The sequence below is a fragment of the Notamacropus eugenii genome, chromosome 4 (genome assembly GCF_028372415.1).
Source record: "Notamacropus eugenii isolate mMacEug1 chromosome 4, mMacEug1.pri_v2, whole genome shotgun sequence".
Classification (NCBI taxonomy): domain Eukaryota; kingdom Metazoa; phylum Chordata; class Mammalia; order Diprotodontia; family Macropodidae; genus Notamacropus; species Notamacropus eugenii.
This window is the reverse complement of record NC_092875.1, coordinates 152,046,137-152,070,544: the sequence shown is the minus strand read 5'-3', so window position 1 is coordinate 152,070,544 and position 24,408 is coordinate 152,046,137. Positions and strand designations below refer to the sequence as shown.

Genomic DNA, 24,408 nt, shown 5'->3' with positions numbered 1-24,408 from the left:
TTTTTGTTTATTCATTCTTCCAGCCTAATTCCTCACTTCAGATTTCATTTTAGGGCTCCTGAGATCCTAGCCCAACAAACTACTGCTTGTTTCTGAACTTCTTCATCTCTCCTTAACCTAGAACACCAGGTCTCAGCACAGATGTCCTCCTCCTGCTGGAATAGAAAAAAGCTGCCCATTGGCACCTATTCTTGTCATAGTGCCTTGGTATAGGTCTGTTGTACAGTCTCCTTTATACTGGAATGCTCTGCTTGATGCTAAGCTCTTAGTCATACTCTGTCCCTTGTGTCCACAAATTTCTCTGTCTTCCCCATATCATCCTGGGCTAGACAAATGACTCACTGTGACTTTTCCTTGGATTTCTGCATCAGGATTTGGTCTGGTACATTTATTAACTGTATATTAGTGTTACTGATTTTTCATTCTGATTTTTAGGATGTGATCTATTGTACTCTGGACTTCTATTGCTGATATCTTTGATGATTCAGCATTTTTACTTTATCTTCCATCGCTGTGGTCTTTATTCATGCCACAGACCCCAATGCTGACCAGGAAGGCTACTTTTGCCCATCTAGATATGGCGTTGTTCTGTCTGAGTCCCTGTTCTGAGTAATCTCAAAAAATGCAACTGGGTTTCCAGTCACCATTTCCTTGAAACCAAATCAGCTGCTTGTGCAGACCCATCTCCAGCCTGCTGTACCCCCTCTCCATTTCTTCCTACACCTAACTTGGCAGGGAGCCCAAGTTTGCTGCTTCTTAAGGGATAAGATCAAGATGGGGATGTTCAGACAGTCACTGTAGCCATGGCATTCCCTACTTACAGAACTCCACTGCAAAAGTCTGCAAGTTATCTTATGTTCACTGCATCTGAAGGTATATATGGGGGTCTCTTACAAGAGTCTCTGAATGATTATTGTTAGTATTAAAGTTCTCTCATGTTAATTCTTAAAACTCCTACCTCACCTAGCATTTTGCCTTGGTAGTGGTGGTGTTGTTATTGTATCTTGAGAATTTGTCTTTAAATATTAATAACCAAAATTCATTTACTTGGAGGTCAGGTTTGGAGGAATTTTGCAGAGAGTAGTTAATCTAGCGTCTTATACATCCAGAAGTTTCCAGTCATAGCAGCCCAGGAATCCCAGCTCCTCCTTTGATCTGCTCTAGGAGACCTTTACAATAGGCCCCAAGGTGTTCATGTTTTACTAACAGCACTACATTTTTCTAATCTCAGCTTTCTAAACCCTTCTGACCAGGTTTAGGACCTGTCACTGCCCTGCTCAGTAAACTTCAATGACTTCCTTTTGCCTCTCTGATCAAATAAAAACTCCTCTGTTGGTCATTTAAATCCCTTTACAGCCTGGTTCTAATCAACCTTTCCAGCTTCAGTATGCGTGCATGTGTGTGTATAAGTATACACATATGTATGTATGTAAATGTATACATGTGTATGTATACATATATGGGTGCACATATACATACATATAGCTCCACACTTCGATGTGCTTATACATGCATACATACATATCACTTCATGTTTTTGAGTCAATCCAAATTGGCCTTCTCACTGGTCTTTCCACATAAGACTCCATCTCTTACCTTTGTTCCTTTGAACAGTCCATGGAGTTTATTCCATGCCTGGAATAAATTTTCTCCTTAAATATCCCATTTTCTTCAAAACTTCTATGGGAAGTTTCTCTAAACCTCAGTCTCTCCATCTATAAAGTGAAGCTAATAATAGCACCTACCTCACAGGATTGCTCTATATAGCTCAAATAAGATAATTGATGTGAAGTATTTTATAAATCTTCAGGAGTGCCATCATTAGTCATTCAGTAAGCATTTATTAAGCACTGACTAGGCTCTGTGTTAAACACTGGGGTACAAAGAAAGGCAAAGACAGTCTCTGCCCTCACGGAGCTCATAATTAGGTGGTATAAAACACTGACTCTAGAGTGAAGAAATTGTTGTTGTTCACCTGTACCCAATTCTTCAGTACTCTCTGGGCCATACTGTCCCTGTTTTCTTAGCAAAGATACTGGAATAATTTACCATTTCATTCTCCAGTGTATTAAGGCATTCAGAGGCTAAGTGATTTACCCAAGGTCACTTAGGTAGCAAGTGTCTGAGGGCAGATTCGAACTCAGATCTCCCTGACACTCAGCCCAACAGTCTATCCACTGAACCACCAAGCTGCATTCTGGAGTGAGGAAAACCCAATTTAAATCTTGCATTGGATACTTACAAGCCCTGTGACCTTCAGTAAGACCTCTGTCTCATTTGGCCTCTTTGTAAAATGAGGATAACAATAATAGTATCCAGTTCCCCAGGTTGTTGTGAGGACAAAATAAGAAACTATCTGTAAAGCACTTTACAGACTTTAAAAAGTTATGTGCATCCTAGCTTTGAGGCTTTCTCAAGGAGTTCACCCAAGAAAGGGAAGAGAGATATAGGAAGACAGCAGGAATTATCAGATCATGGGAGGTATGTTTGTAGGTACCAGAGAACCAGCTAGTCACTAAAGATTAGTGATGGGCAGGAATGATAAAGAGGGAAATTTATTGAAGGAGATGGGATGGAATGAGATCAAAGTTATATGTTGAGGAGTTTGCCTTGATAAGGACAAAGGACATTTATTTGTGTGAGACTGAAGTAAAAAAGGAAAGGATTATAAGAGAGGACATCAGAATAATGAGAGATGTGGAAGAAAAAAAAAGAGGAATCTCTTAGTGAATAGTCTAATTTTTAAGAAGAAGGTAGCACACTGATTGGCTTAAGGGAAAGAGCTCCATGGGAGAATTAAGAAGGGATGAAATGGTCTGGAATAGCTGCTGTGGTAAATGGGGAAAAAAAATGATTAAGAAAAAAATAAAGAGATTACCTTGCTGCAGGAAGAGCCCAATTAAGATCATGTAACATAAATTTATGTGTGTGTATATTCGTCCTTCGTTGCCAAAGAAGACCATGCCATCAGAGAAATAATGACATGACTTGCACTTGACTTTGTTTTGAGTGAGGGAGGGCTGTCTGTGCAGGTCACCAGCCTCACTTCTCCAGAGCCATCTGATTCTAGTGACCAGATATTCATCAGGATGACTGGAGATGACCCAGGATGAGGCAATTGGGGGTTAAGTGACTTGCCCAAGGTCACACAGCTAGTGAGTGTCAGGTGTCTGAGGTGACATTTGAACTCAGGTCCTCCTGACTCCTGCACTGGTGCTCTATGCACTGCACCACTAGCTGCCCCATGATAAATTTATGGTTTTCCCAACTCAGCACAATTTCATGATTTTCTCCAGCCCTATTCAGTAACACATGAAAGCAAAGGAGGCAGATGGTGGGAAGAATAATTCACAGTGGAGGTTTGCCAGGGTACAATGGGAGATAAGAAAAGAGTACAAGGTACTAGAGTATGGAGGATAGTATAGAGTTGAACCGATTCACTGAGGAGTCTAGTGTAGACAGTCCAAGGGTGATGACCTGGGAAACAGTTGACAGCTGGAAGGATTAGAGGTCATGATAAAATGAAATAATAAAAGATTATGATTAGGTAAAGAAATTTCAGAGTGAGAACTCTGTGCAGATCCAGGTTCTATGCTCTCACCCAGGGCTTCTTAGACTTTTTCCACTCACAACTCCAGCTTTCACAGCATTCCTTTGTGTTCAGAACCTAGGCTGCAGTGAAGTTGCCCAATGTAACACAGGCAAGGGCTGCCAGAAACACCATGGATTCATTACACATTTGATTTTTAATTAATTTTTGGTCATTGCGCATTCACAAACCTTTTACTGTTGCCAAATTTTTCATAGAGTCGAGACCCATAGTTTAAGAAGTGCTGCTCTAACCTAGTAATGTCTTTGCTGATGATGGCAAAATTATTATAGCACTAGATACATGAGCCTGTTTATATCTCTTACTAGTAACAACCTATGTACAAGGCCATACTCTGAAAGCAAGACTAGAACAGCATTACTTGGTAGTGGATCTACTTTGTAATGTACTCACTGCTTTAAAATCATGCATCATATTAAAAAAGAGGAAGAATGCACTGACAGCATTTGATCTTTTACCACATAGATCTAACATCACCATCAGTTGGTTTCAGTATTTTCTTTGAAATCACATAAGTGTATATAAGTGCCAGATTTCATCAGAATCACATGACAAGGTCAAAAAATACAAATTCCAAGGTAAAATTTATGTGCCAGTTCACATATGACAGTGTTAGTGTAAGACCATATGTTGAATATAACATGTAAATGCCATTCTTGAAAGTAATCCAATCAATAAAACCTAAAATAAATACTACTTTATTAAGACTTTTCAAATGAAATGAAAATGGAATAGATGGACTCTATGGCAAGAGCATCTCTATAAAATTTACATTCTGAGGCCATTAAAACACACAGAAAAAAAAACCTTGGAACTAAAGAAAAACTGAATATTTAGAAGGTTAAAAAAAAACACAGAAAAAAATTGTATGCCAAGATACAGCAGTCATTTTTAAAGAGTTATTTCAGTAAGAGTAATATTGCCAAGAATTAAAAAAGTAAACTCACTATTATTTTTCCATAATCAGTAGCCAAAAAGGGTAAATAAGAATATGTAGCATTAAGCACATCAAGTTGAGTACCTCAAGTTTTATTTTAATTGTAGTTCTTAAGGAAATGACTTTTTTTTTCATTTAGGTTAATTAGGAAAAGCTACTGAAGGAAATTTCAAAAGCTTAGCAATAAAAAGTGATTACAATGCCAGTGAAACACCTAAGTAGATCAAATAACTCTTTAAGCAATGCTTATCTATGGCATCTTTAAGTGTGTTCCATTTTTTTAAGTTTCTGTAAAGTTTACTTTTTTGTTTTTTAATTTAATTTTGTTCTTTAATTAATAATTAAATTAAATTAAAAATTCTTTAATTTTGTTCTTTAATTAAATTGGCATAAAAAGAAGAACCCCTCCAGCATTCACTTATCAGCATAACATAGTATAACATAGACTCTAATGAAAAATGAAATAAGTAAAATTTCAGCTAATCTTTATTCTCTTAGCTGCTTCAGTAGCTATTATATTACATGTGCCAAATATTGTTGTCAGTATCTCAGTCTTGGAATTAGGATGTATGTGTGTCTTTGTGTTTGTGTGCATGTACATATATGTATATATGTACAGATATATTGTGAACACACTGTATCATTGCTGAAATATTAAAGAAGTATTTGCCTACTGTATTGGAGCTAGTTTCCTTGATTTCTTAAAGGACCCAATTTATAATCTTGAAATGTTATTAAAGGTTTGGATTATGATCTTGTCACTTCAGATCCTGGGAAGACACTACCAGAAGCTCTGGATTACTCCAAGGTCTGGTTACAGACAGTGGCTGGAGAAATAGATACCAAAAGTGGAATTCCACCTTCTCTTGTTGTTCTACAGATTAAAGACTTTCTTAATGGACCAGGTAGGATATTGTGTTTTCATGTAGATGTCTATTTTTATAATCATAAGCATTGATGTGCAGTACAGAATTACAAAATCAATTTAAAAGTCTAAAAATATCTCTTTGGTCATCTAATGACCATTCATCTCATACCTGGGGGGTAGGGGAAAGAGGGAGGAGAGACAAAGCTCTACAATCCAATCTACATGTGGTGACACAAACTTTAGGCAAAGACCTCCAGTGAGATGGACCCATTACCTTCCAAGGCAGCACTTTCCACTTCTTTGAGAGATCTATTAGGAAGTTTTTCCTGTCATCCAACCTACATTTATTTACTCTTTGCAACTTTCACTCATTGTTCCTACTTCCTCCTTCTATGGCCAGAAGAATGTCTTATTCCCTCTTTCACATGTCAGGTCTTCAAGTATTTGGCCCATTGATCTACATTTTTTTTTAACCAGTGCCAAATAGTTTGGATGATTGCAGTTTTAAAATATAGTTTGAGGTCTAGAAGTACTATTCTTGTTTCATTCCTATCTTTTTTAATATTTTACTTGATATTCTATATTTTTTGTTTCTTCAAATGATTTTTTTGTTCATTTCATCAAGATCTGAATAGTGTATTTTTGGTAGCTATGAGGTGTTTTAGAAACGTGAGTTGTTTTTCTTCATCATACGATGGGAAGTGTGGAGGGACCATCATGTGTACTGGAGCTTGTAGAATAATTTAGTCATATGTTTCTAAATAAAATGTTGATGTTAGAACCTTCATCGGTCTCATATCCTCTGTGGTTCATATTTGCAACAAGGAAAACACAATGATGAATGATACAGGAGGGGCCTGGAGCTAGAAGATCTTCAGGAATTTCTGTCTCCTAGATATGACTGCAGTGTGGGAGGGTCAAGGGGAGTGGGCCAGAAGGGAGCCACTTTCATGGAAAATAAGACTGCAAATGAGCACTTAACTGAGAAAGCTGCAGAGGACTGTGTGGTTCCATCCTAGGAAACAGAGAAACAGGGACCTGTCTACTTGGCAAGGTCAAACCAAGAGAGTAAAAATAGGAGCATTTTCTCCTTAACTTAAAGCAATACCAAGCATATCAATGGGATGCTTCATAGAATTAGATAAAACCAGAAACCTTATGTGGGGAGAAAAAAGCAAAACAGGCAAGAATATTGAGGGAAAACCAACTTTATTTCTTTTTAAGCTTTTTGAGCTCTGAGGATCCTTATCCTAAATCATGTTCATACTAACAATTTGAGGCCTCAGAGTATGGCTTGCTCCCTCTCCCCATCAGACTTCTAAGGGGTACCCTTTGGAGGCTGGGCTGTCTTTCTGATGTTATCAGCTCAAACCCCATTCTGAACTGCTAGTCATTAGTACCCCAGTTTCATCTAGATAATTAACATCAGTTAACTTTTGTAGAAGAATATTTGCCAGGCAAAGCAAGAACAGAAGTACAAACATTTCCCCTAAACACTCAAAGATACATTGTCCCTTATACCAGCTTGATTCCTGGGGAAAGTAGACTCAAACTGAAAATAGTTTCTAACATAGTATTTGCCTCATCATTTTCACTTCTAAATATTTCATAGCTGAAGTTTCTCTCTCTCTCTCTCTTCTCCACAGAATCTGGCATGATCTACAGTTCCTAAACTTTAAGAATCTTTCAATCTCTCTTTTTCATTTCACATTTTTAAAGAATTAACAAGCATTGTTTTCTTTTCGTCTCACCTGTCTCCCATTTTAAGAGGAAAAAAGAAAAACTAAACTTTTGTAACAAATATACATAGTAAAGCAAAGTAAATTCCTACATTATCCTTGTGGAAAAAAAGTTTGTATCATCCTGCGTTTTCCTGTCTGCCAGGAGCTTAATAGTATTGATCATCATTAGTCCTCTAAAATCATGATTAGTCATGATCCACAGATCATATTTCTCTTAAAGTTTGCTGTCTTTACAATGTTATTATTATATAAATTCCTAGTTCTGATTCCTTCCGTCTGCATCATTTGTTCAAGTAAGTTTTCCTAGGTTTTTCTAAACCCAGCCCTTTCATTATTTCTTCTGACAGTAGTATTCCATGAAATTTATATGCCATGATTTGTTCAGCCTTTCTCTAGTTGATAGATATCCCCTTAATTTCCAGTTCTTTTCCACTACAAAAAACAAAGCAGCTTTAACTATTAATGTTCATATGAGTTCTTTTCCCCTCTTTCTTCAGTCTTTTTGGAGTATGATTAGAGGTATCAGTGGGTCAAAGTGTATGTACTGTTCAATGACTTTAGGAGCAGCGTTCCAAATTGTTTTTCAGAATAGCTGGGCTAAATTACAGCCTAACCAGCAGTGCTTTGATGTCCCTGTTTCTCACTGCCCCTCCAGTGTTTACCATTTTTCATTTTCTGTCATCTTTGCCAATCTTATTTTTCAGTCATTTTTCTATCATGTCTGACTCTTCATGACCCCATTTGCGGTTTTCTTGGCAAAGATACTGGAGTGGTTTGCCATTTCCTTCTTCAGCTCATTTTACAGATGAGGAAACTGAGGCAAACCAGGGTTAAGTGACTTTCCCAGGATCACACAGCTTGTAAGTGTCTAAGGACAGATTGAAACTCACAAAGATGAGTCTTCCTGACTCTAGACCTGGTACTCTAGCCATTTTGCCACCTAGCTGCCCACCAATCTTATTAGTGTAAGGTAAAACTCAGTTTCATTAATTTGCATTTCTCTAATTATTAGTGATTTGGAGCATTTTTAATATGGATATGGATATTGTTATCTTGAATGTCTTACTTTGAGAATTGCCTATTCATATGACCTTTCCCAGCTTTTTAAAGTTTATAAGGTAGAAAGCATAAACACAGCAGAAACAGAAGCACCATCAAGCCCACGAACTCACTGCCACATTGTGGTGACCCTGGTGGAGAAGTGAAGTCTGATGATCTTCTTACACAAAGCATTACACCACTCCTCACTAGAATTCCTCCAGGTTGGAAAGAGATCCCAAAGTTAATGCCTGATTTTAAAAAGGCATTCTCAGTTCTGACTCGGCAGCCAACTGAAAAACTTCTTCACATAGTGAGCAGACCATCAACAATATATGTGCTCCAAAGTCCACATGGGGGTTATGTTAGGCAGAGCATGCTATGCCTACGCATAAGGAATGGGCTGTCACTGACTGATCCCAGTCCCTCATTAGACTTTTTGGACAGGTTTATAGGATCATAGAATCATAGATTTAGAGCTGAATGGCTCTAGGCTTAAAGGTCATCACATTCAACTCCCTCATTTTACAGATGAGAAAAACTGAGGCACAGGGAGATCAAGTAACTTGCCCAGGGTCACAGAGCTAGTAAGTAGGTGGGCTTTAAATCCAGATCTTTCTAATTCTGTATGGTATTCTGTATAAACTACTCCACAGATAGAGTATGAGAAGATTGTGGCTGGGAGGAGGCAGATGTAGTGTATTTGTATTTCAGCAAGATATTTGACAGAATTCCCCTTGTGGAATATTGATATCTTGAGGACAAAATAGAGAAATGTGGACTAGATTTTAGTAAAACCAAGTGTATTCATAAGTGTTTGAACAGCTTTACTCAAGAAGTATTGATTAATAGAGCAACATTACCCTCACGGGAGATCCCTAATGACATGATACAGGGATATTTTTATCAGTGACTTTATTAGGCGTGGATAAATTGCATACTCAGCTTGTACAGTAATTGCATCATTTTGAATGAAAGAAAAATCTTAGCTCTAAACCTGTATGTGGTGGTAGATACAGAGAGTCAACAGTAAGATGTTTGTTAAATCATCAGAGATCATATTTGAGCTTTGAGCATGTTTGACTGTTCAATCCTATATGTATTCATTAAGAGTTTATTCTGTGTCCATATTCATAGCCAGTAAGGATACACAGACAAAACCACAAAATCCTTGACTTCAAGAAGTTTACATTCTGTTTGGAGGATAAAACATATACACAGATAAATATGAGGCAATTTGAGAAGGCCCAGCGAAGGTGGGGACCAGACAGGATGCGGCACCTTTGGTGGTACAAAGGTGAATGACTTTCTACAAAACTTTTGTTAAGAATCAAATATAGCATTTAGTGAATGGTGTTCGTTATTTAGAGTTCAGATATTTTAAACCAAGTTAGGTTTTTTTCCTTACATAAGTTATTTGAAAGATGTATCAGTTGTGTGCAGTGTGGGACGTACACCCTGAAGCAGGAAGTCCGGAAAGCTCTTGAAATTTCTGTCTTAGACAGAAATTTTCTTATAGTTAGCAATTTGTCAGCTAAAGGAGATAAGTAAATGCTGTCCCACAGAATCATTTTATTCTCCCACCACAAAGGAAACCAGGTTGTCCTTTTCCATTAACTTAAGAGATCAAAAGGCCTTAGCAAGTTGCAAGACTTGAAAACCACTAATTAAATGGAACAACAGGATATATTTGTATGTTTCTTGCCACATGAATTGTCTATTTTTTACATTTTTGGCAACTAAAGAAGAGTGATATTTCTTCCAGATTTTAGGTTATACTAGGAAGAGTAACTGTTTATTACTGCAACTGTGGGAATAGATCTTAACTATAACAGTAGTGACACCACCACCACAACAAACACTACCAGGAAGACAGAATTAAAGTCTCTGGTGTTTTTTTTTTTTTTATAATTAATGATTTTTAAATATCCATTATAAAATATGCTTTTTGGAAATTATTTGGCCCCTAGGTGATACAGTAAGTAGTATGAAACTTGGAATAAGAAAGACTTGAGTTCCAATACTGCCACAGACAGTTACTAGCTATGTGACCCTGAGCAAGTCACTTAAACTCTCTTTGCCCATTTCCTTAACTGTATAATAGGGTTGATAATAGCACCTAAATCACAGCATTTATTGTAAGAATCATAAGTTAACATATATAAAACATTTTGTAGTCCTTAAAAGCTCTTATTTATTAAGCTATTTTTACTTACGGGCATTCAATAAATGAATGAATGAATCTATCATAATATGCCGCTAAAAATTCTGTTTTGTCTTCTCTTGAGTTTTAAGAGTAAAGGTAATTAATTAACATTAAAAGTTACAGCACCAATCTATATAGTCCTTTAGAAACAGCTACATAGGGGCAGCTGGATGGTGCAAGGGATAGAGCACCAGCCCTAGAGTCAAGAGAATGCAAATTCAAATCTCGCCTCAGACCCTAGCATGTCTCCCAGGACAGATCACTTTAACCCCAATTGCCTCAGGAAAAAAAAAACCCAAGTACGTATGATTTTTTTTCAAAGACCTTAAAAATATTGGTCTGCCATTATTATCAAATGTTTAGATCATTGACAGAGTATAATGTCTTTTGCCATCATTCACTTCAGAAATAAGGGAAATGCAAAATTTTCTTTGCCAATATTTCTTAACTTTAATATTCCTTGTAAAGATCTAAATGTGTGGTGGCTTTTGAATTTATCCATTTGGCTAAGTTTTCTGACTATTACTTTACCTAAACAGAGTAACAAGAAAACTACTCTTACCATTCATTGTAGCAGGAAGGAAATAGAGTTCAAGATCTTCACCTTTCTTTGACATTTTTTTTTTTTTTTTACTGCTTGTTTACAATCCATGAGAACTAATGGCCTGCCCAACTTGTACATCAAAAAGCATCCTAAATGTCCACTCTTCTGCCCCTCCAAAGGCAACAGTTGTTTCCATTAGCAAGGTCAGTGGTTAGGGGAAACCTCAAAAACAGCAGCTACCAGAACCCCCTAGAATCATCTCTCCAGCAGGTGATAGATTAGTTGTAACAAATTGGAACCATTGTACTTCAGCAATCCTGGTTTCTTTCAAGCTGTTTTTAAAATGTCGTCATTTTAATACCCATTCGCAGCCCTGCGGAACAGTCCACAGCAGGTTAATTTGAATCATATGATGTGTCACTGCCCTCAGCTGACATGAGCTCCATTCCATGTGTGAAGCCATAATAAATCCATTCCCAACCGAGGCAAATTCCCTGTGAGAAGGTGAACTAATCCAGGCCTCACACTGGCATGCTAGCCCTCCATAATTGAAAGCAGGGCCACCTGTTCCCAGCACAGTTAGCCTATAGAGAGAAAATTAGCATTAGATCAGATACTTCTTATATTGAAAAATCATTCGTACTTCTTACAAGTTCAGCTGTAGGCTGCTCAGTATGACATCATAGAGAAATCTAGGAATGTTACCCACTTGATCCCATTTTAACAGTTTTGTTAACCATGGTGTTTGTTAGCTTTGAAATGAGATTTTTTTTTTGATTTAATGAAAGCTGACACGTGAGAAGGGGCATGGTGAGAGTGCAGACTTTTCTAATTAACTCAGGGTCATTTGCAAAAGCATTTGAGCTTTCTGGTAATTTTTTCATTGTTCTTTTGCAAGCAAGTTTTTGAACCATTGATACTGTAGCCATGCAATGAGTACCTTACAAATGTGCTATATTTGAGGAGGGCTAAATGCCTAAGTCATTTGTTTTATAAAAATTTCATTTATTTAACATGCATAACAGCTTTTTGTAGACTATTCCTACCACTTATTGTTTGAACATGTATTAAATATTCAACTTAAGTTGAATACACAAATTGATACAAATAGATATACACAAATAGATACACAAATTGAGGAACTGATTTTCACAATCCTTTTAGCTTAGTATTTATGTGGTGCCTAATGATCTAACTTTGGGAACCAACTACTTGAACTAGGAGCATGAGAGTGTAACTGGAAAGAGAGAGGGATTCTGGAGACATTGTCTAAATTTAATTCAGTAGGACTTAGCAGTTGATATGGTATGGAGGATAAGCGAGAGGTAAGAATCAAACATAATCCCAAGATTTTGAGCCTGGATCACTGAAAGAGTTATGATGTCATCAGCAGAAGAAAGGAAGATACTGATAAAAGTTTTGGGGGGAAGAAAATTAACTCAGTTTTGCACTTACTTTTTCCCATAACTTTGTAATACTTTATGCCTTCCTTGTGTGTTTATGTATTATTTTGTATTATAGATAATTGTGCATAGCTTTGATTCCCACTACCGTCACCACAAAATTATATATTCTAGGAGAGTGTCTCATCTAATTTTTCTGTCTCCCTCAGTGCCTACAGTATGCCCATAGTAGGTATTCAATAAAAATTAATTAAATAAATACATTTATTCATCCAAATAAGTGTTGTCATCTCCTTGGTAGACTGTGTACTCATTCCAGCTATGCTGCCATTGCTTAAGACCTTTTATAACCTCAGTATCAGTTTATAAGCCACTCAAGAAATTTAATCTGCATTACTGTATACCAACACCCATTTAATTCTTTTTACTAGACTTAGTATTCCCCAATTTTATCACTCACTTTATTCACCAAACTTGGCTCCAAATGATTTTGGGTATATTTACTTTTTTCTTTTTTTAAAATTATTTTATTTGTTTTCAGTGATTTCTACAATCATTTTCATGTATCTTAGATTTTTTTCTCCTTGCCTACCTCTCCTTTCCCTTTCCTCTCCCCTCTTCCTCCCCAAGACGGCGTGCAATCTTATATAGGTTCTACACATACATTCTTATTAAATACATTTTCACCTTAGTCATGTTGCATAGAAGAATTAAAATGAATAGAAGAAACCATAAAACAAAAAGGAACAAAACAAGAGAAAATGGTCTGCTTCATTCTGCAATCCAGTTTCATAGTTCTTTTTCTGGATGTGGAAGGCATTTTGCCTCAGGAGTTTTTGGATATATTTCAATATTGTTTTTAAATCTCAAAAAAAGAAGATTTTCTGACATTGAAGATAAGCAAAAGCTACATTGTGATGTAAGGAAGGCAACGAGCATCTGTTAAGTACCTACTATGTACCAAGCACTGGCTAAGTGCTAGGGGTATAGAGAAAGACAGAAAATCCATTTCTTGCTTTCAGGTATCTCATAGTCTATAAAGGAGACAACATGCACACACCTATATACAAACAAGATATGTTTAGGATGGATAAATGAGAGATAACAGATGGAAGGCACTGTTATTAGAAGAGATTACAAAAGACATGATTTTAAGTGAAGACTTGGAGGAGATCAGGAGGCAGAGATGAGGAGGGAGAACATTCCAGGTATGGAGGATAGTCAGAGAAGATGCATGGAGACAGGAGGTAGGAATGTATGTGCAAGGAACAGTTAGGAGACCAGTGCTACTGGATTGCATAGTACCTGGAGAGGATTTAAGTGTAAAATGGTATGGAGACAAAGTGTTGCACTTAGAATCTTAAGACCTGGGTTTAAATCTTCTCTCAGTACTTCCTAAATTCTCCTTGATGTCTCATAGTACAACTTCCCTGGGCCCTAATTTCCTGATTTGTAAAATCTGGAAATTGGACTAAATAATCTCTTTAGATCCAATCCAGCTTGAACACCTGTGATCCTAAGACTATGTCATAGCTGACAAAAGCATACCTACTTTGAAAGGGATAATAATCATTGGTATGTATCATTTCCACTATATTTTGATATGTGCATGATCTTGATTGAAAGACCACATGGTTTAGTGGATAAAGAGCTAGCGTCAAAGGCAAGAAGACTGGGGTTCAAGTCCCACCTCTGATGTGTACTGTGTGACCCTGGCAAGTGACATGACTTCTAAGTACCCTAAGCAGTTCTCTAAGACTAGATTTCAGAGGAGGTGCCAACCTAGAAAAGGAAAGAGTTTCCTCATATAAGCATTCGCTATACCAACATAATCAAAGGTCCCTAGCACCTATCCCTTTGATCTTGGCTACCAGTGTAATTTGAAACCCATTTACATCATCTCTTCTGAGGTGATTCTTGTCCACAGTTTTCCATATATTCTCTGTAGAAGAGCTACAGAAGGCATTAGGGTACTTCTTTTTCTTGTAATCACTTTTTGTATGTTTTTGTTAATGGTCAATCATATTGCTTTATGGTCACTTCCCATTTTTTCTGTCCTTCATTTGAGTGTAATTTGGCCAACAGCAGGAAACATTTAGTAGTAGTGATGATTCACATTGATCTATCATAGTCCCAAAATGTGTCTTTTGTCCATTAGCTCATGAAATAGCACTTACCACATTAGAGCTAACGAGGTTACAGGCTATGGCTGGTGACCCCAGGACAGTTTCTGAGTGTCTTCATCTGCTGCTCTTTCATCCACTTATACACCATTGTTAAGAGAAACACTCACATCTACGGTACAGATGGTTCAGTCTTTGTACTTCACACTTCTGGTGAAAGCATACTGATATTATTGGACAGCTTTCCAAATTTTAAACTAACTCAGATGTGAGTACTCAGTTTCCACTAGCAACACGAATGCCTTTTTCTTTTTCTGAACAGTATAGCAAAAATCTCGATTTAAGTTGCCAAACAGGTGAGGGGGGGGTGTGTGTGTGTGTGTGTGTGTGTGTGTGTGTGTGTGTGTGTGTGTGTGTGTGTGTGTGTGTGTGTGTGTGTGTGTGTGTGTGTGTGTGTGTGTGTGTGTGTGTGTGTGTGTGAGAGAGAGAGAGAGAGAAAGAGAGGGAGAGAGAGAGAGAGAGAGAGAGAGAGAGAGTGTCTGTGTGTATGATATGTAAAGAACTGTGTCTCTTAGCTACTTTTAGGACAAGACAAAGTAGACTCTGTTTAAGGGACTTAGAGATAAAGAAGGATTTTCTAGGGGCAGTGTTTTCTAAATACTAGAATGGAAAAGGTTATGGGGATATTCTTTCTAACTGATTCCACAAAAATTAAATTAAATTTTGAAAAAGCAATGCATGCTGACTTCTCGAGGATAATGTATGGTATAAATGTAGTGCTACCTAAAATCAGTGAGTTACACAATATGTATTTAAGTGTTCACTATGTATCAGACGTGGCACTATATTCTGGGTTGACAAGAAAAACAAAAAAGCACAAAGTGATGCTTGAGGGTGTACCAACTCCCGAGGCAGTATGGCACAATGGAAAGAGCCCTGGCCTTGAAGTTAGAAGTCCTCCATTCTAATCCCATTTTCACTAGGAATAACTCTGTGATATAGGGCACTTAGTGTCTGTGACCCTCAGTTTCCTTACCTGTAAAACAAATGATACTGGCATTACCTCCCTTACAAGGCTATCGTAAGAAAAGTGCTTTAACACGATATATCAACGTGACTTCTTAGACTCACTAATGCTGATTAAGAAAGATTTGCTCATATGTCTCATTTCTGGGTTATATATTCAACAGACTTGCACAGAAAAAAAATTGTTTTTCTTATAATATTTTAGTGACACACCCACCCAAATAGGAAATGCTTGTGTTCCTAATAAACCTTGCAAAATATTTTTTGCCTTATCTTTTGCTAATAAATTTACAGAGCAAGAAATACTTTATGTAGGTCTCCTTCACAAGTGTTATGATTTGGTTATAACAAACCATATTGAATCCATTGGGTTTTTTGTAATAGATTTCAAAATACATCATAAGTGTAAGTAATATGATGACTAATGGGTCAAGTGAAGTTGGAACATTTTAAATGAGAAAATAGCTGGAAACAGTTTTCAGGAAACTTGTCTAGTTGATTTTTGGTCCCCCACAAGGTGCGCATTAACGTAAACTTAGTGGAATCACCTCTGGGCCTTGAATTCCCTCTCTGATTTCATTATTACAATATGATTTTTTCCCCCTTTCACTGTTAAGTCATCTCCTGGTGTGATGGGAACATAAAATAAGTGTAATTTATGTATATTTTTCTAATATCCTTTTAACTCAATAGTCATTTTGCCATTCTTTTTCCTGGTAGCTGTTCAGAAAATTTTGAAGGGTAATTAGGAACTAATAATTGACAGGCATGAATTTACTTGGTAACCTAAAGATAAAGAGTCTGTTCTGGGAATGGTGAGAAAACGGAGCTGGCAGAAAAGTAGATGAGTCAGCTGGGAGATTCTTTATTACAATAAATTCCCTAAATCTAAACTTTGAAAACAATCCAATTAGTGAAGTTGAATCAATTTGGAGAAAAAAATTAATTTCTAACACTAAGATGCAGTGATCTGCTAATCATTGGAAACCTTATCCACTTTAGCCATCTATGCAAAACTTGCTGGCCAATTATATTTCAACACTCGTTATTCTTAAATATAAAAAATAAAAGAAAAAATCTTTCATAATGTAGTATCATACATTACTCCTAAAGCTTCACTTGAATAGTAATTTTCTAGTCCGTTTTTGTCAGTTTTATTTTTAATCAATTAAAAAAGTCAAAGCATAAAATAACACAAAAACAGTTTGTTCAACTTTTATTTTTTATCTTAAAATGCCAAATTTTCTTGTTGCATAATCTTTTCCCAGTTGTAAAAATAATCTTCCTGTCATTATGAGACTGCTAAAATATTTGCAGCAAGAGCTCCAGTTTCTGTATGAAAAAAAGGGAGGGAAACATAGGGAGAAAGAGAGAAATCCTGACTACTTCTAAGTTTCACTAGGTGGTAATAATAACAATATAAATTTGTTGAGTTATCATATGTGACAGTGACGTCATTATTTTGTTGATGGACATACACATACTGATGTAGTTTTAAGAACAGTGAAGTGATCTATTTAATTTGTATTGTTTCTGATTTTAGTATATACTTCCTTGCTTTCTCTGGGTGAATTTGGTGCTTATGAAAGAAATACCTAATAGTACAATACAACCTCCTAAATCCAATTCTACTTATCTGGTTCTTGGCCTTCCATGAGAACTGGCTCACTCAAATAGGCCCACTTCAGCCCCTGTTTACAATGTTTCTACATATATACACATGTCAACACTTTCCTGGGGGTGATCCTCTGTGTAAGAATTGTAAAAATCCCTCTTGGTCAACATCTGTCTACAGTTGTTGTACAGCTTACAGTCACGTGGAAAAGTTAGGACATTTAGGACATTGCTTTGGGTTTTTGTTCCAAACCTAATCATTTTTGGTCCTGACAATTCCAGATAGACAGTGTTATGCTATGATAATATAACCATAGGTGAACATATTAGGATGAATACAAGGCAGACTTGTATTAACTGGGTAATTCCCATGTAAACTTTATGGTGTATAGCTTGTCTTGAATTCAGTAGGCAAACTCTGCCATAGAAATCTGTACTGTTTAGTTGGTTCTAATAATCTGGTAAGATTTATAAAAATTTACAGCATCTATTTCTGTTAAATAGAACTTGAATTCAGTTCTCCAAGTGAACTAGTAGCTTTACATTATACTGATCATTAATAAGACACCCTTCCTTTTTCTCCCTTTAATGGTGACTGTTAATTTTATAGCATCACACACAAATAATATACTCTTATCAAAGCTAACATATTCTTCCCTATTACCAAAGTTGATTGGTTCTTCCCAAATTAGCATAAATTTTTATACCAAGTAATTTATGTTCTAATCTTTTAAAAATAATAATAGTTTTTAAATGACCAAGTATAATTCTATGCTGCCTATATCATAACCATTTGTTAGTAGTACAAGGAATTGATGCCCAGTTTTCTGAGGTCTGCTTTGCTGACAGAGCCGCAGGAAACGTTTTGCTCTTTTCTGCTCACCAGTACAGAAGGGTGCAGTCCCCACTAATGGAGAGCTGCGTAAATACTCCCCTGTGATATTAGAATGCATGCCTTTCCAGAGGACCTGGAAAATAAAATGAGAAGGAACCTCAGTGCCCTAAAATGACTCATTTTTCTAGTTTGGTCCGTTTTATTTTTGCTGTTGTTGTTCCTCTTATCAATATGAAATTTGTTACTTTTCCTATTTCCATGAAGGACTATCTTCACTACACAATACATTGAATATTAAGATGCATAATTCTTTTTTTGGCATCTCCATTTATTTCCAGAAAGTTGCAGTATTGGTTTATTCCATTAAGTTTACTTTTTTTATTATTGTTAAACTATTACATGGTAAGCAACCCCAAAGGGATGAGTTGTTTTTAATGATACTTTTGAAATATAACTTTTGAAGACATGCACATATATGAAGACACATGCGCTCACATAAACATGCACAGGTACAGACACACATACATACACACACATACACACTCCCCTTTAGATTGGACCTGTGATTTCACTGGTATGGGAAACTCCCAGATAAGGAAACTTGCTCTTACCTATGCACTTCCTCTGTAGTTTGTAGTTTTAGAGAGTTGCTTATACCATTGAGAGGTAGGCCATCAGCCTAAGGGTGTCAGGCTCAGAAGACAGTGTATATCAGAGATAGTGCTGGAACATAAACCCACTCTGTATCTACTGTACCATGCTGCCAATCATGACTGCATCATATTCTTTATCATACTGTATTGTATCATATTACATTACATTATATTGCATTATATTTTATCCCATTGTGTTGGTCCTTATTATGTGTATGGGTGTAGTCTAGAAAGTGGAAGTAAGAGCCTCAAGGAACTCCTTTTAGCCTTCACCTATTAGTACATTGATCCAATGAGTTTCTTAGATTACAGAATTATTATCTTGGAATCTGGGGTGAGGGATGGAACTAACTCTTGAAAGACAAGTCATAGTTCTAGGACAGGATGGAACAAAGGCAGAAGGATTTCGGGATGGGGAAAAGTGTAAGTGCAGCAAGTCTTAGGAGTATAATATGTAAGATTGGGTCATCAGCTGCAAAGAGAACCAAGCATAGTGCCTCCCTGGGGGCTGGGGGAACTCTGCATTTTGAGAGCTCTATGTCTTAGTTCTGCTTGTTTCCAAGGAATGTACTTGTTGCTCATGTTACAGTATATAGTACATTTGCAAAGTAATAAGTCAACACATGATTAGAGATGTATTCACAAATACATAGCTATAAAACTACCTATGACTCATGGGCCACCATTTGTTGTCACCTGCCTTAGATTATAAAGCACAAGAACTGGAGATATAGCTTTATGTCTTCTAAGCAGAGGAAGAGGCTATATGATATAGTTTGAGAATCTTTCCAGAAGTCCTTGCCTCTTTCCAAAAATATTTTCCTTGATAGCCAGAAATTCCAACATTAGAACTTTAGTTTGGGTGGGCTACAGCATTGTTCCCTATTAAAAGTACAAAATAAAAAGCACAAATATATGATGTGGTGGTCATTTCCATCACAGCCTGGACTGGCAAGGCTGGGATGTAGAGAGCTGGGCTTCAGACACCACTCTTACTTTTCTAGGCTTCATGACTCCCAGAAAACTACTTAGCTTCTAGGGGCCTCAAGTTTCTGAAACATACACTGACTCAGTGGATAGAGAACTGTACTTGAAAAATAGTTGAGTTTATATATTATCAAAGATACTTACTGTGAAATCATCAACAAGTCATTTCAGCTGTTTGAGCCTTGGTTTCCTACACTGTAAAATGGGGATAGTAATAACACTTAACAGTTACCATAGATAACTATTGTGAAGATCAGTAAAGCATTCTGCAGACTTTAAAAAACTTTATAACTGTTAATTATTATTGTTAGCTGTAAACTAAAGCTTACAATGTTTGCATTACTTATCCCTCAGGGTTGTTGTGGGGAAAGCATTTTGTGTACTTCAAAGAATTACTATACTGTGATGATGATGATGATGATGATGATGATGATGATGATGATGATGATGATGATGATGATGGTTATGACTAGCACAGATAGCTCTAATAAGACTTTGACCAATTTTCTCAGGTCTTCGCAACTTATCTTCTCTACAAAGTCAGGCATTGAGGGCTGTGGATTCTTTTTTGAGAGGTCCAAGTTATTATTGTTATTGGCACTAACAGATTAATCACTATCAGCATGTAATAATTAGCTAATGCTAATTAGCATTATAGAATGCTAATAACAATCTTTACGTTAATTTGAATATTTGAAGACAAAAGAATAGAACAGATAGTTATCTTATTAGACCCTAGTGCTGATATCCCATAAGCAGCCAGTAGGGGATGGGAGGGAGAAAAAGAAGTCCTGGTTGGCTAATGCTGGAAGAAGTTCCCTACACTTTCTTTGTTGTGGTCATCTTGTCACCCAGGAAGGACTATTTTTTTAAAAAACAGGTGCAGGGTAGTTCTTACATAAAACAATGTACTTGGCTGTCCCTAGCAGCATTTGAAAATGCATTTTTTTTTTTTTACAGTATTTGAAGATCATATGGTTGATTTTTCTCCTTTCCCTTCTCCATCTCACAGAATAACTTGCAGCCTAGAAATGTTTCCATGTGCTAGAAGTTACTCCCAGTGATTTTCTGAGGACCAGGCTTTCCTCCTAAGGTTTCATTTCTCTAACAAGCACTGAAACACTGACTGAGACCTTATCACTGCTACTACAGGAATACATGATCAACTAGAGAAACCTATTCTAACCTAGGGTAACACTGGGTGGGGTCATAGTTCCTATATTTGATACGTGATTGGTGAACAGAATCATGTTTTTAGAATATTCTTGTTGAGTTTTCAAATAACAGTTATTTAACACTATACATAACCACTAGATTTAATGTGAACAGGGTTGCTTACACAGTGGAATAGTATTCATTTCTTGGAAAAATTGCTAGAAATGGGGGAGAAGCCAAGATGGTGGAGTAGAAAGACGGACCTGCCCTAGCTCTCCCTCCATAGCCCATAAAATACCTGTAAAAATGATTCTAAACAAATTCTGGAGCAGCAGAGGCCACAAAACACAGAGTGAAAGAGATTTCCAGACAGCCTGGAAGGCCAGCAGGAAAGGTCTATCGCTCCAGGCTCAAAGCACAGCCCAGCCTTGGCTTGCAGCACAGACAGGACTGGAGCAGGCCTCAGGGCACAGAATCACAGGTAGCAGCTGCAGTTCCCAGATTTTTCAACTCACAAATGCCAAAGACAGCTTCAAAGGTCAGTAAGAAAGCTTGTTCACCTGGGTGAGAGGGGAGTGGTGTCTGGCCCTGGCCCCAGGGCAACAGCAGCCACTTTTGGAGCCCTGGGACTAAAGACCTTCGAGGAATCAAGCAGCTGATCTGGGTTTCAGTTCTGAGTGGCGATCCTGGGATGAGGAAGAGCTCTGGCGTGGTAGAGCTGGTGGTGACAGTGAAAAAGGAATACTACTTACAGATCCAGGGCAGAAAAGAATACTTGTGGTTGCTCACAAACCAGAGCACAGGCCAAGAGAGGAGTAAACTCCTCTCCCCTGAATGTGCCACCTTGGAGAAACTGAGAACTTACAGATCCCTAGAGTATACCCTCCACTTGACAAAAGACTCAAAAGTCAAGTAACTGACTGGGAAAATGCCCAAAAATGTGGAAAAAAAATAAGACTATCGGTTACTTTTTTGGTGAACAGGTATTTTCTTTCATCCTTTCAAATGGGGAAGAACAAAGCATACCATCAGAGGAAGACATCAAAGTTAAGGTTTCTACATCCAAAACCTCCAAAAAAAAATATATATATATATATATACAGCGATCTCAGGCCATGGAAGACCTCAGAAAGGATTTTGAAAATCAAGTAAGAGAGGTGGAGAAAGAATTGTTAAGAAAAATGAGAGCGATGCAAGAAAATCATGAAAAGCATGTCAACAGCTTTCTAAAAGAGACCCCCAAAAATGCCGAAGAAAATGACACCTTTAAAAATAGACTAACTCAAACAGCAAAAGAGGTCCAAAAAGCCAGTGAGGAGAAGAAAAAGCAGAATTAGCGAAATGGAAAAGGAGGTTCAAATACTCACTGAAGAAAATAGTTCTTTAAAAATTAGAATGGAGCAAATGGAAAATGACATTATGAGAAACCAAGAAATTACAAAACAAAACCAAAAGAATGAAAAAATAGAAGACAATGTGAAATATCTCATTAGAAAAACCACTGACCTAGAAAATAGATCTAGGAGAGATAATTTAAAAATTATGGGACTACCTGAAAACCATGATAAAAAAAAAAGAACCTAGGCATCTTCTTCCAAGAAATTATCAAGGAAAACTGCCCTGATATTCTAGAACCAGAGGGTAAAATAGAAATGGAAAGAATTCACTGATCACCTCCTAAAAGAAATTCCCAAAGGAAAACTCCTAGGAATATTGTAGCTAAATTTCAGAGTTCCCAGATTAAGGAGAAAGTATTACAAGCAGACAGAAAGAAACAATTCAAGTATTGTGGAAATACAATCAGGATAACCAGGATTTAGCAGCTTCTACATTAAGGGATCAAGGGGCTTGGAATATGTATTCCAGAGGTCAAAGGAGATGGGATTAAAACCAATAGTCACCTACCCAGCAAAATTGAGTATAAAATTGAGTATAATACTTCAGGGGAAAAAATGGAATTTCAATGAAATAGAGGACTTCCAAGCATTCTTGTTGAAAAGCCCAGACCTGAATAGAAAATTTGACTTTCAGGTACAAGAATCAAGAGAAAAATGAGAAGGTAAACAGAAAAGAGAAGCCTTAAGGAGCTCATTAAAGTTGAACTGTTTACATTCCTACATGGAAAGATATTATTTGTAACTCATGAGACCTTTTTCAGTATTACAGTGGTTAGAGAGAATATATATATGTAGTTGTGTATGGGTATATATATACACACACACACACACACACACACACACACACACATACACACACACAGAGGGCACAGTGTAAGCTGAATATGAAGGGAAAATATTTTGAAAAAAATAAAATTTACTGTTGAATGGAATGTACTAGGACTAAGAGAAAGGGAGAGGTAGAATATAGCAAATCATCTCACATAAAAGAGGAAAGAAAGAACTTTTACAATGGAGGGGAAAAGGGGGGAAATGAAAGGAAATAATTGAGCCTTACTCTCATGGGATTTGGCTTAAGGAGGGAATAACACACACTCAATTGGATATGGAAATCTATTTTACCCTGCAGGAAGGCAAGGGGGAAAGGGATAGGAGAGGGAAGATAATAGAAGGTACAGCAAATTGGGGAAAGGGATAATCAGAAGCAAACACTATTGTGAGAAGACAAGTCAAGGGAGAGAATGGAATAAATGAAGGGCAGGATAGAAGGGAGGGAAATGTGGTTAGTCTTTTACAACTTAATTATTATGGAAATGCTTTGCATTGTTGCACATGTATGACCTATATTGAATTGCTTGTTTTCTCAATGAGGGTAGGTGGGGAGGGAGGGAGAGAACATGGAACTCAAAGCTTTAAGAATGAATGTTAAAAATTGTTTTAGCATGGTACTGGAAATTAAGTTATACAGGCAATGGTGTATAGAAATCTATTCTGCCGTACAGGAAAATAGAGGGGAAGGGGGATGGAAGAAGAGTGAGTAATAGAGGCTGAAGGAAGGAATGGATGGGGTGCATTCTGTCCTGGGGTAGGGGGTGGGGAGACATAGGGAGAAGATTCTGAATTCAAATTCTTGTGGAAGTGAATGTTAAGAATTGAACAATAAATTATATATGAAAAAGAAAAATTGCCAGAAAGAGAACCAAATTAAAGAAGAATAAGGTCAAGGTCCTACACCAAGGAAGAGGAAATGAGAAGAGAGGTAGGAATCAAATGGGCCCTGTAAGAAGTATGCTCAAGGCAGGTTTTCCACAAAGAAGTTGAGAGGACAGTAGGGCAAGTTGTTCTTGCCTAGGAAGCCAGTTGTTTCCGTCCCTTATAAGGAGCTGAGCTTAGGGGAAAGCGCTATGATTTCCTCAGCAAGTGACAATGGTTATGAGAGAGAGAGAGAGAGAGAGAAACAGAGGCACAGAAAAAGAGAAGGACATGATGTACTCTTTCTACTGCCTCTTTCATTAGTGGTGGCTGGGAGCAGATTGATTTGAGATCTACCATCAAGAGCCCTGAATTTGACTTAGTAGACTAAAGTTCAAATCCTGGCTGTACTATTTCCTATGTGACCTTGGGCAAGTAACATAAATTTTTTGAGACTTAGTTTCCTTGCCTATTAAAAAAAAAAGTTGATCTAAATCCTTCTAGCTCCAAAGCTTATGCTCTTCTATATTTCTGATTTGTTCTATGAAATTTGGATTCAGTCAAAAGGCCACACTTAA

General features: G+C 37.1%; 1 protein-coding gene across 11 annotated transcripts in view; it reads left to right on the top strand.

The window, feature by feature from the left end:
- VPS13B (vacuolar protein sorting 13 homolog B) overlaps nt 1-24,408 on the top strand; it is a 1,048,068-nt gene that overhangs the window by 800,175 nt on the left and 223,485 nt on the right. For all 11 annotated transcript variants that reach the window (XM_072606881.1, XM_072606871.1, XM_072606867.1 and 8 more), the window contains one exon: nt 5,315-5,452. In XM_072606881.1, the coding sequence (XP_072462982.1) occupies nt 5,315-5,452 (138 nt within the window). The remainder of the gene's footprint in view (nt 1-5,314; nt 5,453-24,408) is intronic.